At 46.4% G+C, this 18,762-nt stretch overlaps 5 protein-coding genes across 5 annotated transcripts; 1 reads left to right on the top strand and 4 right to left on the bottom strand.

Annotated features, from left to right (window-relative positions):
* Window positions 1-1,905: 1,905 nt before the first annotated feature.
* On the bottom strand, window positions 1,906-2,316 carry N7495_003465 (uncharacterized protein; the record flags this gene model as incomplete). The annotated part of the gene is made up of 1 exon (XM_057206134.1): window positions 1,906-2,316. One exon carries the CDS (start codon window positions 2,314-2,316, stop codon window positions 1,906-1,908), a length of 411 nt encoding a protein of 136 aa, XP_057066741.1.
* A 1,627-nt stretch (window positions 2,317-3,943) lies between these two features.
* Window positions 3,944-4,734, bottom strand: N7495_003464 (uncharacterized protein; the record flags this gene model as incomplete). Its single annotated transcript, XM_057206133.1, has 3 exons — window positions 3,944-4,320; window positions 4,372-4,474; window positions 4,525-4,734. 3 exons carry the CDS (start codon window positions 4,732-4,734, stop codon window positions 3,944-3,946), a joined length of 690 nt encoding a protein of 229 aa, XP_057066740.1.
* Window positions 4,735-4,892: 158 nt separating this feature from the next.
* Window positions 4,893-9,370, bottom strand: N7495_003463 (uncharacterized protein; the record flags this gene model as incomplete). The annotated part of the gene is made up of 5 exons (XM_057206132.1): window positions 4,893-4,942; window positions 5,690-6,689; window positions 6,945-7,889; window positions 8,091-8,296; window positions 8,359-9,370. Coding segments are annotated over 5 exons (3,165 nt in total), but the record flags the coding sequence as incomplete, so codon positions are not given.
* An 898-nt stretch (window positions 9,371-10,268) lies between these two features.
* Window positions 10,269-12,380, bottom strand: N7495_003462 (NADPH cytochrome P450 oxidoreductase family protein; the record flags this gene model as incomplete). The annotated part of the gene is made up of 1 exon (XM_057206131.1): window positions 10,269-12,380. One exon carries the CDS (start codon window positions 12,378-12,380, stop codon window positions 10,269-10,271), a length of 2,112 nt encoding a protein of 703 aa, XP_057066738.1.
* Window positions 12,381-13,360: 980 nt separating this feature from the next.
* On the top strand, window positions 13,361-14,528 carry N7495_003461 (uncharacterized protein; the record flags this gene model as incomplete). The annotated part of the gene is made up of 2 exons (XM_057206130.1): window positions 13,361-14,388; window positions 14,501-14,528. The coding sequence occupies 2 exons, from the start codon at window positions 13,361-13,363 to the stop codon at window positions 14,526-14,528; spliced, it is 1,056 nt and encodes a 351-aa protein (XP_057066737.1).
* Between the last annotated feature and the right edge of the window lie 4,234 nt (window positions 14,529-18,762).

Below are 18,762 nucleotides of genomic sequence, written 5' to 3'. Positions count from 1 at the left end.
CCACGTCTAAAATACGTGGTTAAGTGGACCGGTTACGATGACCCAACTGAAGAGCCTGCTGCTCACCTAGAAAATTGTGGACAGTTAGTGAAGAACTTCCACCTCCGCTACCCGTCTAAGCCAGGTCCTGTCTACGCCTCTACGGAGCTCGGCTCTAAGGAGGGGGATACTGTCACGGTGCCAGCTCAGACGACTACTGATTGATTAGATAGTGCGGGCCACGTGACCCGCAACCTCATGTAAACTCAGAACCTTGTCTGAATGTAGCTCTTCAAGCTACGTCTTCGTCTTAGCCTGTCAGTCAATGCAATACTGTCTGTCCAGTTCTAGTATAATTCTATTCACCTGCCCGCCCCGTGACACTGGGTGTGGGTTTTACTTCAAACCCATACCCAACCCATATGGGTTTTGGGTAAAATTTCTGACCCATACCCAGCCCATTGTGGGTTGGGTTGGGTTGGGTATGGGTTTACCCAACCCAATGAACATGTCTAGGCGCAACCCCGCCTTATGGACCAATATATCCGCTTTCACAAACTGAATTAGCGACAGTCAGGGAACAGATCGATGAAGGCCTACGAACTGGCCGGATGCGACCTTCAAAAAGTCCCGCTGGCGCCCCGATCCTTTTTGTGCCAAAGAAGGATGGCGGTCTACGACTCTGTGTTGACTACCGGGGGCTCAACCGTGTTTCGGTCAAGAATCGGTATCCATTACCCCTGATTTCGGAGATCCTGGATCGCCTTTCTGGATCCAAATTCTTCTCTAAAATTGATATTCGCGACGCCTATTACAGGATCCGTATCAGAGAGGGGGATGAGTGGAAAACTGCATTTCGCACTAGATACGGACACTTTGAGTATCTGGTCATGCCATTTAGGCTAACCAATGCACCTGCAACGTTCCAAAACTATATTCATACAGCACTCAGAGGTTTACTTAATGTTGTTTGTATTGCATACCTCGATGACATCCTCATCTTTTCGAAAACACGTCAGGAACATTCCGAGCACGTTTCGCAGGTCCTTCAGCGCCTACGCGAGGCTCAACTCTACGCAAAACCCTCGAAATGCACCTTTTACCAAAACAAAGTCGACTTTCTAGGATTTGTTATCGACGAAAACGGGATCTCAATAGACCCAAAACGTGTGTCCGCCATCGAATCGTGGGAGATTCCCACCAGTTTTCATGACGTCCAGGTATTTCTGGGTTTCTGTAACTTCTATAGGAGATTCATTCAAAATTACTCCTCCATCGCACTGCCCCTAACAGATATGCTAAAAGGGAGTGTGAATGGGAAAAAACCTGGAAAAGTCGAACTAAATCTGGAACAAACCCAATCATTTCGGGAGCTTATCCAAGCTTTCCAAAACGCACCTCTGCTTCGATACTTCGATCCTTCGAGACCGATTCGGCTAGAAACCGATGCATCAAATCTCGGTATGGCTGGGATACTGTCTCAGCCAGACCCAAAAAATGTTTGGCATCCTATGGCCTTTTGGTCAAGAAAATTTACGGGGCCAGAATTGAATTATTCAACCCCAGATCAGGAGCTATTTGCGATCGTCCAATCTTTCAAAAACTGGCGACACTACTTGGAAGGTAGCCGATTCACTGTCGAAGTGCTCTCGGATCACGCCAACCTCCAATCCTTTATGCGGCAGACCACATTAAATGGTCGACAAGCCCGTTGGTGTCTTTTTCTAACACCATTTGATTTTGTCATAAAACACAGGTCAGGGAAAACCAACCCCGCAGATGGGTTGTCCCGAAAACCAAATAAAGAGAGTTCCTCTCGAAACACTGACGTTCTAGGACCGATTCGAAATAGGATCGCAAGGGCGGAAGCGCTGATCACGACGAAACCCTTGACGCTACCAAAACTCTTCTCTCAGAAGAAAAAAATCAAAACCGAGTGCAAATCTCCACAGCGGAATGCCTCATCGCAGTCGAGTCGTGCGCCATTCGACTACGTTTCGGATGGTTGCCGGGGCCAACTCGCTGTAAACCCGGGGAAAGGAGAACCTGAGCGGATTCGTCCGTGTATGGCCTCCTGTAACCAAAACATTGGGGAAGGAGAACCTGAGCGGATTCGTCCGTGTATGGCCTCCTGTAACCAAAACATTGGGGAAGGAGAACCTGGGCGGATTTGTCCGTGTATGGCCTCCTGTAACCAAAACATTGGGGAAGGAGAACCTGAGCGGATTCGTCCGTGTATGGGCTCCTGTAACCAAAACTCTGGGAAACAATCTCCCTGGAGTGATCCCGCGAATGATGTGTTATCCACCCAGGATTCGCCTGGGTATCGGGACCCATTCGACGAGGACCCGGATCTTAGAGATCCGGCTATCCTTGAAAACCTGGGTCGCTCCCAAACCATTCCTCGCCAAGCCTTAGTTGCAGCAGCGAGGGAGGAGGACATTTTCTCCGAAAACCCAAACCTTGAGTTTGAAAACCTGATCGCCAAGGTCCAGGGTGACGATCCTGAGACTCGACAGCGTATCAAAAACCTTTCCAGTGGAAAACCCGGCCAAATCGGTTGGACCCTTGACAGCAATAACCTTTTACGGTTTAAGGAACGAATTTTCGTTCCGCAAGGAAATTTACGAAGGTATGTTATGGAACTTCACCACGACGATCCACATGCAGGCCATTTTGGTCAAAACCGCACTGAAGAGCTTATCAGGCGAAAATTCCACTGGGTGAATCTCCAACAAGACGTAGACGAATACATAGCGACTTGCGCAGTATGTCAGGGAGCTAAGGCCCCAAGGCACAAACCATACGGGAAATTACAACCCCTGCCACAACCAACTCGTCCTTAGAAAGAAATATCGCTAGACTTCATCACAGGCCTTCCTCCTGCAATATGGAAGGGCCAACACGTCGACGCGATTCTGGTCATTGTCGATAGGTTCACGAAATATAGCCTATTCGTACCTGTTTCGAGCACGATAAAAGCGGAAGACTTCGCCGAAATCCTCTACAAGCACGTTGAACTCCGATTTAGAGTCCCAGACGGGATCGTTTCCGACCGAGGAAGCATCTTCACCAGCAAGTTTTGGTCCCGAATCTGTTACTATTCGAGAGTGAAACGACGTCTATCCACTACATATCATCCACAAACCAATGGACAGACCGAACGGACAAATCAAGTACTGGAATATTACCTCCGATGTTTTGTCGGAACCGAACAGGTCGTTTAGCCAAAACTCCTGATGACAGCAGAATACGCATGTAATAACGCTGTCAATTCGACAACAAATCTGTCTCCATCCGAATGCCTTCTAGGATACCGCCCAGAACTCCGATTCCGCGACAGCTCAAATGATAAAGACAAAGAGGCTCCAAGCGCACAGGATCGTGTGAAAAAACTCCACGAACTACAACAGAAAACGGCAGAGAGCTGGCAAAAAGCAAATGAATCGATGTCAAAACACTACAACAACCGACACAAACCGATGGAATTCAGGGTCGGCGAACTAGTAAAACTCTCCACCAAAAACATACGCCTCGACCAACCATCAAACAAACTAGGTCCAAAATTCATTGGACCATTCAAGATTCTTGCCCGAGTCGGAACCCAAGCGTATCGTTTAAGCCTTCCCATAAAATACGATCGCATTCACAACGTCTTCCCAATTCAACTACTTGAACCCTGGAGGTCCCGAAACGGTGACGAATCAACCATGTTACCAAATCTACAAGACGACGAAGACTGGGAAATTGAAGAAATCCGGGACGAATCTGTCATTGAAAACGAAACATACTTTCTAGTCAAATGGAAGGGCTGGCCATCAGAGTACAATCAATGGGTCAGCCAAGACGATTTAAACACAGACAAGCTTATCAAAAACTTCCGAAAAAACAAAAAACGATGAACCGATTGGAACCCGAATTCTGGTCGAGACGCCCTCGTCAGAGGGGGGATGGCGATAATGAATCAGATCGAATTGGTGTATTTTGTGGCCATGTTCAAAATTGCCATCTCAACATTTACTGGAGGAACCGGAGCCCCATCAGGCAGAACAAATTCTTGAGAAATGTCATAGAAAAAGGCCTTGATCGTAGTATTCCACGAAAGGAACCCTGCCTCCCCGTGACCGATTCGACACAGAGTATCGGGAAAAACGATAGGAAGAACCTTTGTAGATAATTGTCTACGAGCCTTATCCTCCTGAGACGCAAAGTAATTTCGCAAGTTCTTAGTGTCAAAAGCCTTTTGGAGATCAAGCGCATGATCACTACAATGACTCTCAACCAAAGAACGGAACGCTACCGAAAGGGCACCGGTTGCCAATCGAGCCGCCGCCGTTCCTGCTGCAGTCCAAGGAAATATTTAAGGAATCACTCCAGGTGTCCCAAATTTACCTGACAAACCAGTACTTGGCAACGCTACCGCAGAATCAGCGTTCTTAGCCCAGTCCAAAAGCTCGTGAAACACCCAGGACTCGTATAAAATGCTAAACGGAACCTGTGAATCAGCAAAGGAATGATACCGATATCAAGCTGAATCGTACTCACTGAATGACAAACACCATGAGATTGGATACAACTATCGCACTTCTTTGAAGCCACTCTGCTCCAAACACAAGAGACAGTAAGCAAACGCCCTTCACGCCACGCACTCTTGGCCCTCCCGACGCAGGCGACGCAGGCCATATAATCCGCCGAATATATGAAATCTCGACCTGTTGCCTCTGTAGGAGCGGGAGCGGGACCAGCAGCAGCCATATCGAATGAGAGTCGATGCGATTTCGAAGAAAAAAAAAACTGTTAAGGAAGTTGAAGAAGAAAAATTATGGAAGAAAAAACGAGAACTGTCTTCTCCTTAAAACCATGACGGCTTTGTCCTCTGAACCATCAGGCAAACCCCCATCTCTTTGTCACTATCAAACACCCCACTTCTTCAAAATCCAAGATGCGCCCATCTTGAAAACTTCTTCCTAACACAAATCATGGACAACTCGGTCGCGATTCGTACGCAGACCAAGATGTGAGGACGAACCAATCTTTGCCTCACGGGGAAACAAAGGACTCAAAGGAACCTAGCCGACCGAGTCGTTCGGCATTGGGAAGGGGAATAGTTGTCACGGAGTTGATAATCTGGAAATCATGTGACCGTTATGTAATACCCACAACTACTTAACCGATCCGTACCCGGATCCCCCATGATTCTTTCAAGAATCAGTCTTGAAATGTTATCGAGTTCTTGTTCCCATCCTTGTCTTCTCTGTAAAATCCAGTAACCCTTACAGTGGTGAAGACGCTGGGTATCAGGAACGACAATACCGCGGCCTACCGAGAGGCCAAGGACGAATACATCGACAACTTCAACGAACAACAAAAGGACTGAAACGAGGGGAGGAGAATGCTATGAAGGGGGAGAGGGGAAACGAAGGAAGTGGGCTACTGGAGGAGAGCTACAGGTTACGATGCATGGAGGGCATTTTGGTTTAAAGAGGGATTTCGGTTTATGATGGCATGTAGCCATATTTCCTTTGTATCTACTATCTTGACATCCTGGCGTTTGGAATACTCTCGTTTCCGCCGGAGGAAACGCCTGCATAGCCATACGCTACTAGTTAGGCTGCATCAGGTTAATAGAGTATTGATTGATTGATTGATTGATTGACATCGGCTCCTTGCACTAGCAGCATCTGTGCGATCTTGCCGTGTCCTCTATCACAAGCAGCCTGAAGGGCATTTCCGTAATCTCCACCTTGGGCGTTGACATCGGCTCCTCGCTCTAGCAGCATCTGTGCGATCTTGCCGTGTCCTCTATCACAAGCAGCCTGAAGGGCATTTCCGTAATCTCCACCTTGGGCGTTGACATCGGCTCCTCGCTCTAGCAGCATCTGTGCGATCTTGTCATGTCCTGTGTAACAAGCAGCCTGAAGGGCATTTCCGTAGAATCCACCCTGGGAGTTGACATCGGCTCCTTGCTCTAGCAGCATCTGTGCGATCTTGTCGTGTCCTTCAGAACAAGCAGCTTGAAGGGCACTTCCGTAATCTCCACCCTCAGCGTTGACATCGGCTCCTTGCACTAGCAGCATCTGTATTATCTTGCCGTGTCCTTCAGAACAAGCAGCCTGAAGGGCATTTCCGTAAAATCCATCCTGGGCGTTGACATCGGCTCCTCGCTCTAGCAGCATCTGTGCGATCTTGTCATGTCCTTTATAACAAGCAGCCTGAAGGGCATTTCCGTAAAATCCACCCTGGGCGTTGACATCGGCTCCTCGCTCTAGCATCATCTGTACTATCTTGCCGTGTCCTTTATAACAAGCAGCCTGAAGGGCGTTTCCGTAATCTCCACTCTGGGAGTTGACATCGGCTCCTCGCTCTAGCAACATCTGTGCAATCTTGTCGTGTCCTTCGGAACAAGCAGCCTGAAGGGCATTTCCGTGTAATCTACCCTGGGAGTTGACATCGGCTCCTCGCTCTAGCAGAATCTGTGCAATCTTGTCGTGTCCTTTAGAACAAGCAACTTGAAGGGCTTTTCCGTAGAATCCATCCGTAGCGTTGATATCGGCTCCTTGCTCTAGAAGTATCTGAACGGTTTTATCGTGCCCATTCAGTGAAGCCCATATCATCGGGTATCTCTTGGTATTATCTGGTGTATTGACATCCCAGTTGTCTGTAGCAATTAATGAGCTAACCTGCTGCTCATGACCGTTAAATGCTGCCAGCTGTAGTGGAGTCAGTCTAGGCATCTTTTCATATGATCGCTCACTTTCCCTCCAAAAGATTGGAAACCATAGCCCAAATAGCTTTTCACTTATATCATATAATCGATTTAGCCGATCAGTCATATCCTGGTCTGAAAGGAAAGTCATGTTTCGTACATGATCGGCTCAATACACTGCTGAATATTCCAAAAAGTTCTGGGACGCATGCAGCTCCGTTTCTCGCTCTTCCAAGTCCATTATTGATAGGTATTGTACGCAGATAAGAGCCATTAGGTTCTCGGTATCGCTTAGGCCGCATGCGTATGCAAATCTGAGATCGTTCGAACTTGCCTGTTGGATAAGGAATTCCCTCGCTGTCTGGTGGATAAGGTAGATCTTGGAGTTATTGATGAAAACAAAAAGACCACATAAACGACGGAGCTTCTTCTCTAGTTGTAATAGATCTATTCCAGCATGTGCTGCCGCATGTGACTGTGGGGAGAGAGCCAAACCAAGCGCCATTGCCATTTCCGCTGTTGCTAAAGGCCGTCGTGCTCCCACAATGATCTGTAAAACCTTTCTCACGGTACCTTTCTGGCTTGAAGGTACTCGGCTAAGAATCTTTTTGTATGCCTCATTCACCGAAGGAGGTATCATTTGAATTGATTCTTCAGCAGGCCAAAGGCTATTCTCAAATGTAGATCGAATGTCTTCCATGGCTAAATATAGCCAAAGATAAGTACGATGCTCCATATTTAGAAGCTGGTTCTCAAGGCGCTGTTGTATCTCCCATGATAATGGTGCTGTTTCAGCCAGGTCCTTCACTCGCATCTTCACGACCAAATCTATTTCCTTCCGGATTTGATCATTCTCTTCCTCTCCCTTTAAGTTTAGATATGGGAAAGAGTCTGCAATCGGTCGAAAGTGTTTTTGAATATAGTCATAGGGACGGCTAGTGACCAGGAATTTCAAACAGGCATCCTGTGTCGATGAAAAGTTCTGGCGGTAAAAGAACTGGAGCTTCTCAATCAACTGATTTTGATCAACCTCTCGGCACTCATCAAGCGCATCAAATATGCATATCGTTTTTTGTGTTACATTAGCTGACGTTGCCGCTAGAAAAACCCGCCAAAGCTCATCGACCTCCTGTCGAAGCATTTCCCCATTCTTTTCCCATGAGTGCATGGCATAAGTCAGTAAATGAGGCTGCTGGTCAAAAATCTGATGTAGTATAGAACATAGAGCTTGGTCAAGACGGTTTTGCTCCTGATTGTCTTTAAAGAAAAAGTAACATATTGTCACTGCTGGACTCGAAGCTAGTAAGTGGTTATCGACAATTGATTTAGCTAGTACAGATTTCCCGCAACCTGGATCGGCGGATACCCAGAGTAGATCATTAGAGCAGCTTTCCTGCCAACGGACATATTCACGGCTCTGTAACGCCCATTGACAAGTTCCTTCCGCTCGGCGTGGATTGATGTTCTTCTGCTCCTCGTAGTTAGATGTCTTGAAAGTTTGGTGACACCGTTGTTGCTGCTCTGTTAAAGCTCTTATTTTCTGCTCATTTTGGTGTCGCTCTCTCTGCTTATACGCTCGATCTGAATTCTCATTGGTACTTTCCAAAATATCTGTATTAATCAGCGGGTTATAATTTATTAACGTGGCGATCATGAGATTGATCTAGACTAACCAGATAAAACAACACTTATCTTCTCCTCGGCCTCAACCCTATTAAGAGGCATTCTATGTAGAAGGTCTTTGGCGTATGCAGCTGCCGTCATCGCCGCATATCCTTGCCACTGTTTGCTCTTATGCGAGTCCGAGTAGTCACAGATACCCCGGATAACTAGACATGGGAACGTGTTCATCAGCCCGGCCGCTTTCATTTCGAAACAGAGAACGTCTTTTTCAGCAGCTAGTTTATCTCTTATTAAAGCATCCTTCATTAACTGGTTGGCAGAAGCAATCATGCCGTAATGAATTGCAGGGTTATCCTCATTTATAGAGCGCCCACGTCGCAAGACTAAATTTGTAGTATTATTTGCACACGATGCAGCACCGCAATCTGTTTCATGAATGGCAGTAGGCTGGAAGAGCCTATCCGTGATTGATTCTGGACGTTGGTACTTCTTGCGTAGTCTTCCGTTACTGTCAAGAATACTGTTGATAGCTTCTTCGAGCCGGTGTCCCTTCCTCTCGTATTGTGTTTGAATTCCGGTCATAGCAGTCCGCAAAATAGTGGGTGGTTGGTTTAAGAATCGTGTATGCTGAAATTCTTGGCCTTGTATCGACTTACCAAAGTCGTACTGGAAGACACCACCTTGAGCACCACGAGGTGCACTGACCACAACGTCGCCTAGACGAACATCGTGCTTTTCGCTTGGTACGCCGCCACCGATGCCGACCATGAGGCCTATCCTGACGTTGTGGAAGGTGTTCAGCATGTTAGTTGCTACATTGGCCGCAGAAGCTATGCCATATTCACCATCAGGCAAGACGGCGATGACGATGTTGTGCTCGTCCATCTTGCCTAATGTATAGTCGTTGGTGTCATTTGGCGACACAAAACTGGGTTTTTCATGCTCTTCATCGAGGAATTCTTGAGCGACAACATATTCCACAGGCAAGGCACATATCCAGCCTACGGTGTAGTTCGCAGGGTCAGACATGCCTGTTGCTCGAGCAAAAGGCGTCGAAAAAATGCCTAATTGCTGCGTTAAAGATTGGCTCGACGATACGACACGGTACACTGATAGTGTAAGGCTCTTTCTTAAACAGGAAAATTTGAGGGAACGTTTGAAGAAAATAGACAAAAAATTGTATGAGAGAGAGAGAGAGAAAGAAAGAAAAAAAAACCGTCACTATTGGAATGCTCAGCCACCTCATGAACACGAAGCGTAGCAGCGGCAAGATAAAAAATGTCATTGGTGGGAGGGGGGGGGGGGCCTGATTTAGCCCCCACTTCACGAAGAAAACACCATCTTGTTACTCTGTATACTGGATATTATATCTAGCTTTTTAGGGCCTAAGATAATATAAGTTTATAGGAAATTTAAGAGGTCAACTAAACTATTTACGGTGTACTCTAACTATAATTAGTGATGGAGTTTCGCTATATTAGACTAATTCCTACATATTACTTCTGATTACTTCTAATTCCCATCACCCCATGAGTTTTTTTTAGCGCCTCTCGAGCTTTTTATGACTCGTCTCATTAAATGAGAAAATAATCTTGTTCCGGCGTTTTCATTAGTCAATATGGTAGGAAAGCTCGGAGGGTCGCGGGGTCGCGGGGTCCCCGCGACCCGGGTCTGGCTGCTATAAAGGGGAGCCATTTTCGGCGCGGTTTGGTCGTTAGTGGAAATGAAGGGAACAGTTTGCCGAGGCCTAGCACAAATATCAGCTAGAAAAATGAACAAAGGCGTTTAGTGGGTGCAGAATAACGGTGGTCGAGGGCCGTCTAAAATTACGGGTGGAAAGACGGCCGTCCCTGGCTCGAGAAGCTGTCATTTTCGTCGTCATTTTCACAGGTCCTTATATTCTCTATGTAAATTGTAGTGTCGACCATCAAGATGAATATCATGTATTTGGAAGAAAAGACTACCCCCAAACATCCTCCTGCCACTTGTTTCTCCTCTTGATAGCCTTACTCCAGTCATTCACCTCGCTATCCGACCACCCCATTCTCTCTTTTATCGTTGCTCCAACAGTCTTTTCAACCTCCCTCGCCATGCCTGCCCTCCCACAAATATAAAAGCTAGCTCCCTCATCAAGGAGCTTAACAACATCATCACCAAGCTCAGCAACTCGATCTTGCACATATCGGCGAGGTAAATCCTTTTCTCTCGAGAACGCAGTCACTAAACGAAATGTATCTCCAAGAACTCTTTGGAACTCCTGCAGCTCTCCGCGGTAAATGAAGTCCTCATTGGGATTGCGACATCCAAAAAATAAAATCATTGGCCCGACTTCCTTGCCGATTTTCCGTACTTGACTTCTCTCGGAGAGAAATGCACGGAACGGCGCAATTCCTGTTCCGGCGGCTACCATGATCAAGGGTATTTTGCCGGCTATCGGTAACTTGAACTTGCTGCGGCGAATGTGGGCATATACTTTGCTTCCCTCCAGGCTATTTCTAGGCCCATTCAGATGATATGTGATCCCGTGTGGATGAAGCTGTGAGTTAGAATGTTGGGAGATGGAAAGGAGGTAGTTCGATGTTACTCCGTGAACTAACTCATTAAGATTCTGGGGCAAAGATTTTGAGGAGACAATTGCTGTGATTGATGGCTTACGGGGTGAGACCACACTGCTGGATGAGATGGAATAGTAGCGAGGCCGAATGTGAGGTAATGTCTCGACAAGATATGCAAGAGGCAGCTCCGACCAGATCTGACCTGGTGCAGCGAGCTGCAGAAGTCGGCCCAGATTCAGATGTGTATGGCGGATGAAATCTGCAAATGTATCTTTCTCCTGACCGAGCCGGGTCAGGTAGAGCTTCGCTTCTGTCGTTGGGGCAAACTGTGCGAGATCTCGGACATTGTCTCTGTTCACAGGCGCGCAAATCTCGAGGTAGTAGCGGAAGATAGCCGTGGCATTAGTTGGAGTTGGTACAGTGATCTTTGTGGCGGGATCGACGGGTCTGATTATGAGAGGAACATCGCGACGAGACTGAATTCCAAGAACTTCAAGTAGACGGTCAACTTCGCCGTCGGGGTTGCTGGGCCAGATGGCCAAGTGATCGCCAGTTTTGTATGTCAGCTCTGGCTCGCTGCTTAGGTCAATGTCCATGTGGAGGCAGTTTTGGTCAGATGCGGTGAAAAGCTCTCTGGAGCTTATGATGTTTAATGCGCGAATGGGGGAAGATTGAGCCGCTGTCTTGAATGTATCAACTTGGCTGCTTGGCTCACCGTGGTGCAAGTCAATCGGTTCTAGCGACTCGTCTTCGTCAACCATCAGGGTAGGAATATACTTGACTTCAACTTCTTGAAAGCCTAGCTTCTCCTTCAACACAGTGAACAGACTGTCTTTCCAAGCCATGAAGTCTTCCTCTGTAGTACCCTCGGCATCATCAGCTTTCCCAACCGGTAGAAGAGCCTGGGCTTTAAATCTCTCCAGACCTTCGACAACGACATCGACAACTTGATTATAAAACTTGTAGTTGGAGTTACCGAGTCCAAAAGTAGCGTATCGCAGATTGGAAAGCGAGATGTCACTAGCCTTAGTGATCCAGTTCCAAAATTCAGTAGTATTGTCACAGGGATCACCTTCGCCATAAGTTGAGACGATGAAAATGGCCAGTTTCGAGCTTGGAATTTCGGAGATAGTATGCGCATCATAGTCAGAGAGGTCAGCAGCTATACTGTCTTGACCCCAGCGAATGGAGATTTCCCTTGCGAGACGATGTGCAAACCCCTCGGCCGTACCGGATTGTGATCCCCAGAACACCACAATCTTCTTATCGGTTTGATCCAGCTTCTGTGCGATGTTCCTGGTCTCTCTATTGGCATTCGACCCAAATTGACCACCATTCTTCAGTTGTGGACGCTCGAATGCGAGGTGGTATAATGGGTCACGCTTGTCCCAGAGGATGCCTCGGGCAAAGTATGTCGCTGACAGACTAGTTATGACTGCCAAAGCAGCATAGTCAGCCATGCCGGTCGGCGTAGCGAACTTTGAAAGCTCTTTTAAAAGCTCTGAGGAGATGTTCATATTCGCAGTAATTTTGCTTAGTGGGTATGAAAACAAAAAAAAAAAAGATCTTAATCTAAAAGTGAATGTGAATAAATATCTGGACATTATGTGAGATAGAGCTATGTTCCTGGCGCCTAATCAGAATTGGTGGAAGCTTCCCTGTTAGTGAACCATAGAAAGTGCCCCGAATGATGAGAAACATAGGTCAGGAGGAAAATAGACTTTAGGACGGGGAAATATACTCTTCTTGGACGTAAAGGCTTTGATCTGTATTACGATTAACGGACCCTACAGTCCTTTGGTGCACATTGGGCAAGTGGAGCAAAATCCAGATGGGATCGATCGCTTAAGCGGGCAGCATTTCCATTTTCCACAAACCGCGGAAGGAAAGTACGCCCGTAACCTTAGATTAGCCCGAGCCGAAAGGCGGGGAAGTGTGGGGAAGAATATCTCAATCGCCGAATAAACTAGTTTGTGTATTCATTATCCATTCATTCCAATGAATAATAAAGGATTATAAACTCAATGCATCTGAGATGGGTGTAGACTTTTCTTATTTCTACTCCCTGCCTGCCTCGATCCTCCGCCTCTGGCTTACTGAGTCCTGACTGTTTAAAAAATAGTAATAGCTGGCTACACCTTCATGTCACGGAGTTGATAATCTGTCAGACGGTTACTGTTTGCTTTGTTTGCATGTTATTTGGACTATTTAGTTTCTGTGGATTTCCCACGTAATTAGCCAATCAATCAATCGTTAACATTTCCTTCCGCCCAATTTGCTGACAGTTATGAGCCCGGCTCGCTGTTAAATCCATAGAAATCACTGGTTTATACTATTTTCTACTCGATTTTACCTCCGAATAACCCTCAACAGCTTCAATTGGCGTGTTGTGAAGGAAAACCCCCGAATCTTACCCCTGAGTAGTCCTGAGTAGCCCTGAGTGTCTATCACTAGGTTACTCCTGAAAGATCGGACCATACGAAAATTCGATTCCGTAATGAGCAGCGAAAAGCTCAAAAACGTCACTCAATGGCCGAAATGGCTACAGAGGGTGACCACGCTTGCGGAAGACAAAGGTATACTGGAATATATTGACCCAGATCTCTCTGAGTCAGAGATTAGGCAACTTGGCCCAGAACCCAGTGACTTCCCTGAGAAACCAACCTTGAGGAGAGGAGATGATGAAGAGACACACAGAAAGAACGAACGTGCTCGCAGAGAATGGAGAGACGATGTCGACACATTCAAATACCATAAGAATGAGTGGGACAAGAAGCATAAAGCAATCGGCGAACTGAACCAGTATATTACTACGAATCTTGAGCAGACCCTCCAGGATCTAGTTCTATCTCAGAAAGGTCCGTACGCAAAGCTTGTCTTTCTCCAGAAACGCTTTGGAAAATCGACGTCGAAGTACACCAATATTCTTGAACAATGGATGAATGTCATGACGAATCCGCCAAGAGAAGGAACGAACATACTACTCTGGCTGGATGCTTGGGAAACCAAGAGACAGGAAGCCGAATCTGAGGGTATTGTCCTTGCAAAAGACAGCAAAGACTTACGTTCTCTCTTCATTCGTCTAACACGCGAGATTCTACCATTCTGGTGGCAGCAATGGCACTCAAAAGTTGTCATTCAAGGAGATAGTTCTGATATTCAGACTATTCTTGATGATTTTAGGACTACATACGAAGCATTTAACACCCAAACAACTCCCGGAACAGCCCTTAAAGGAGCATTCGCTACCTGGCAAGGCAACCCGGAAGCCGGGAACCAACCTCCTATAGATTTAAAGCCCTCAAGCTTTGAAGAAAGAGGATGCACATGTGGTATGCGACACTCTGTTGAACGCTGCTGGTTCCTAAACAAGAAGTCGAATCGTCCGCCAAACTACAAGCCAAATAATTCTGTTAAAGAGGCGGTCGAAGCTGCGTTCAAGGACGATCCTAAGTGGAAAGAATGGGTGTTCTCAAGAATAAACCGCGCAAATCAGAAAGCATCAAAGACAAGTTCTATCTCTGAGTCCTCTGAAAAATCAACTCCAACCAATACCGCATCGACAGACAAAGCCAACCTGGCGATGGAAGCAGCCTATTTCACAGGCAACAGCTTTAACATAGAATCTACTCGACAGTTATATAATGATCCTAACTTCGATCTAAAGGCTAAGATCACACTCCTGACTGGTCCTAACTCCCAAGGCTTGAAAGGCTCTTGGATCCTGGACACAGGAGCAACGACACATGTGTGTAATAACAGAGAAAGCTTCATCAACTTCAAACCGATGAATGGTCGATTAAACATGGGTAAAGGCTCTGTAAAGACTCTTGGACAAGGAACCTGTGTCATTTCCGGAGTCCACCCAGTGACAGACCAGAGAGTGAATATTACTATCGCAGATGTAGTATACGCTCCAGATTTTGTCCTTAACCTCTTCTCCTACTACGCATTTACGGATAAAGGAGGGGAATGGATGCCGGACAAAGAATACTTGAGAGGGAGAGATTTCAAACCTCTGATGAAGACCATTAGATTGAAGAATGAAAGACTCATTCTGATTGAACCTCCAGCTAAACAAACTGCTCTGGTCACATCAAACCAAAACACCTTACCAACGCGGCGTTCGATGAAGCAGCTCACGTCTGAAGGCAGCCAAGAGCTTTGGCATCGACGCCTTGGACATATCTATCAGGAACCAATCCTACAGCTTCCAAAGCTAGTAGAAGGCATTAAAATAGAGCGATCAGACGAACCTGAATCTCTTTGCGAAACCTGTCATCTTATACGAGCACCTCGACAGATCAGTCGACGCCCACTTGGCCGCAACTTCGGACGATTTGGACAAATCTCATGGGATTTGATTCATATGTCAATTGCGTACAACGAAGAGCAATGGATATCTCATTTCTACGTTGATGGTATCCATATGCATTGGCTGACCACTTTCAAAGGCAAATGGCAGACAAACGAATCTATCAGAATGTTTATTGCCATAGTCAAAAACTGGTGGAAGCTACCAATCAAGACTTTCCACTACGATAATGAGAAAGCTGCAAACATCACAGCAGAGAAATTCCTTGGACAAGAAGGTATCACCGTCAGTCATATTATCCCTGGACATTCTGAGCAAAACGGACCAGTAGAGCGAGCAGGTGGAGTTATTATACTACGCTCAAGAGCTCTTCTTGAGGAAGGGAAGCTCCCAGCAGAATTGTGGCCTGAATCAGTGAGAGCTGCAGTCTATATTCTAAACCGTACACCAACCAAAGTGGACGGGAAATGGATAATTCCTTGGGAGGAAGCTCGTCCGTTCGCAGGAGACAAGATGCCGAAGACAAACCTCTCGAATCTACGACTTTATGGTAGCCTCGCGTACTGCCGTATACAAAAGATTGCGAAGAAGGATAAGATGCATCGTCGTGCAGAAATTGGTTTTCTTGTTGGTTATATGGCATCTAATATATGGAGAATTTGGTTCCCTCACCGCGGAAAGGTAGAGCTAGTCAGAGACGCTATTTTTGACGAGAAACGCCGATATTCACCAAATTTCCAACCTTGGGAGGAAATTCCGATGCCTCTTCCTGCTCAATTCGACCAAGAGCCTGCAATTCTGGATGATACAGAAAGGGAACAGGCACTACAACAAGAAATTGGAGTCAACACTCACGAACCAATGCCAGAACATGATAGTGTACAAGATCTAAGCGAAGATCTAACACAATCAACACTGAATATAGTGAATTCAACACTAGATTCAGCAGATTTAAACATGACACCAGAATTGGATGGGAATAAGGCTTCAAACCCCAAATCTGCGCCAGATCCCATCCAAGTTCTAGACTCGAACGAACCACCAATTTCAGACGAGCAGAGATTACGATCAGATCGATCGGAATCAGTCCCTGGAGCACTTCCACAAGCCCCAGAAACACCGCCAATAAGGCTCCCTGACTCTCCAGTATCTGAGCCTACACCAGATATTAGACACCCGGTTTCAGATCAAGGGGTGGGAGACGCAGAAGATCCTCAAATCGAGCAGGATCTGATACCGGATGAAGAACAACTTCAACGGGATGCAGCAGGTCAACTTCAATGGGAATTTGAAACACATAAGGAGATCGGTTTAGACCTAGACGAGTCTAATATCATCCCTAGTGGGCGAACCCGTGGATCTGCACGTTTCGCCAGCTTTACTGCAAAAGATGAGTCGTACTTTAAAGCAGTTCAGGCGGAATATGAAGAAGAGCAAGAAGCTCCACTTCTATACCAAACCGCTCTCTTTACCAGAATGGTAGAACCCTCTTCGAATCAACATGTGCGAAGACATAGAGACGATTTGCCTCCTCCTCCACAGTCCTTTCGCGAAGTAAAAGGACATCAATTCGAAGATGGTTTTAATGATGCAATGCAGTCAGAAGTGCAAGCTCTGACAACTAAAGCAACCTTTCAAGAGGTGGATCGGCCAAATGACCGTTCAAAACAAGTCCTACCGCTTAAATGGGTTTTTACCTACAAATTTGACGAAGATGGCCTCCTCTTGAAATGTAAGGCACGAATCTGCGTCCGCGGAGACTTAGAGAGGATAACTCCGGACGAAGTCAAATCAGCTACACTTGCCATCAAAACTGCAAGAATGATCTTTGCACTAGTCGCAGCCTTCAACCTGGATCTGCGACAGAGAGATGTAGTAGCCGCGTTTCTGAACAGCTTCTTAGAAAGAGACGTTTACACACAACTTCCTAAAGGTTTTCAAGGGAAGTCAGGCAGAGTCTGGAAGCTGCGGAAAGCATTATATGGACTGCGTATCGCGCCTAAGTTATGGCAAAAGGAAGCATCGCGTGTTCTTCTTAAGCTTGGACTGAAGTGCCTGGCCGAGGACCCCTGTATGTTCGTTGGACAAGGAATCATTGTCTTCTTCTATGTTGATGACTTCCTGATCGCAAGTCATAAGAGCGCAGATGTGTACGCAAAGCTGATTGAAAAGCGCCTTGAAGAGCATTGGGAATTGACCGATCATGGAGATGCAGAATGGTTCCTAAATATTCGCATCATCCGGAATCGAGAAACCCACAAACTCTGGCTATGCCAAGATAGCTATTTGACTAGCTTAGCAGCCAAATTTGGGCTAAATTGTAAGGGTTTGAGTCCAATGCGGTTGGGCTACCGTAAACAAGAGAAGAACTAATATGAGAAGGCTACCAGAGGACGGAGGTGTGGGTGTGGTATCCCATAGGGCTCGATTCCACTAGGGTAAATTGGGGACAAGAACAACTCTTGAACTCCTTCAAGAGTCCAAAGACCTCAGAGAGTTAAATACATCATGAAGTGGCGAATCTCTAACTAGCTTATCCGGGGAACCCCTGCTTCCCTGGCAGCTGGTTCAGCCAGCTTATGTAGAGAGTCCATTGCCTCTCTCAGCCTTCTTGCAACCCACGCCGTTACATAAATGGTCGCCCAAAAGTCTCAACACCGCTCCCTGTTGAAGACATAAGACCATTTGAAGGAACAGCAACTGCGGCAGAAACGAAGCTCTATCAAGAAAAGGTTGGATCAATCCAATACCCTGCTTCGATTACTCGCCCAGACATTGCAAAAGCGGCCACCAAACTTTCATATTTCCTCTTAAATCCAGGACCTCAGCACCATGCAGCAGTAGACAGAGTCATCACCTACTTATACCAAACGCGGTATCAGGCACTCTGTTATAGCACCCCAAAACTAGAAACAGAAGATCTAGCTCTTCAGATCTCAAGCGATGCATCGTACGGCGATCATCCTGATCGGAAAAGCTCTGCTGGATTCGTCTGCTCCCTGTATGGTGGACCAATAGACTGGAAAGCGTCAAAACAGAAAACTGTTACGACATCAACTACAGAAGCAGAGCTTCTGGGGTTGTCCGACGCAGGAAAGACCCTGATTTGGTGGAGAAGGATCCTGACCAACATCGGATTAGAAATGCCTTTTAACCAAGTCACCCTTAACTGCGATAACCAACGCACCATTTCCCTACTCACCTCGGAAGATGGATTCGAAACCAAGCTTAGGCATGTCGACATTCATCGACATTGGCTTCGACAGGAGGTGCAATCCGGTACCATTAAGGTGGATTGGGTCCCAACCGCCCGGATGGTAGCTGATGGTTTTACCAAGATCTTACCCAGACAACGGTTCGAATCTTGGGTAAAGCTACTCAATATGGAAGATGTGGAAGAATTGATCGAGTAAAACCCCTTCATCAAGATTTTCCGCGTCGGTCTACAAAGACCAATCATGTAGGGACCTATGAAATATGGTTTCTATACCACAATTGAGCTCCAACAGCGTCAATTTCAACACTTGTTCAAAGGCATTCAACAAAGCCTCGTTTTTGTGCAATTTTATCGTGATATTAGTGTA

Source organism: Penicillium taxi, assembly GCF_028828555.1.
Source record: "Penicillium taxi strain IBT 34144 chromosome Unknown utg000002l_segment0_segment0, whole genome shotgun sequence".
NCBI lineage: Eukaryota > Fungi > Ascomycota > Eurotiomycetes > Eurotiales > Aspergillaceae > Penicillium > Penicillium taxi.
This window is presented reverse-complemented; position numbering and strand designations above follow the sequence as displayed.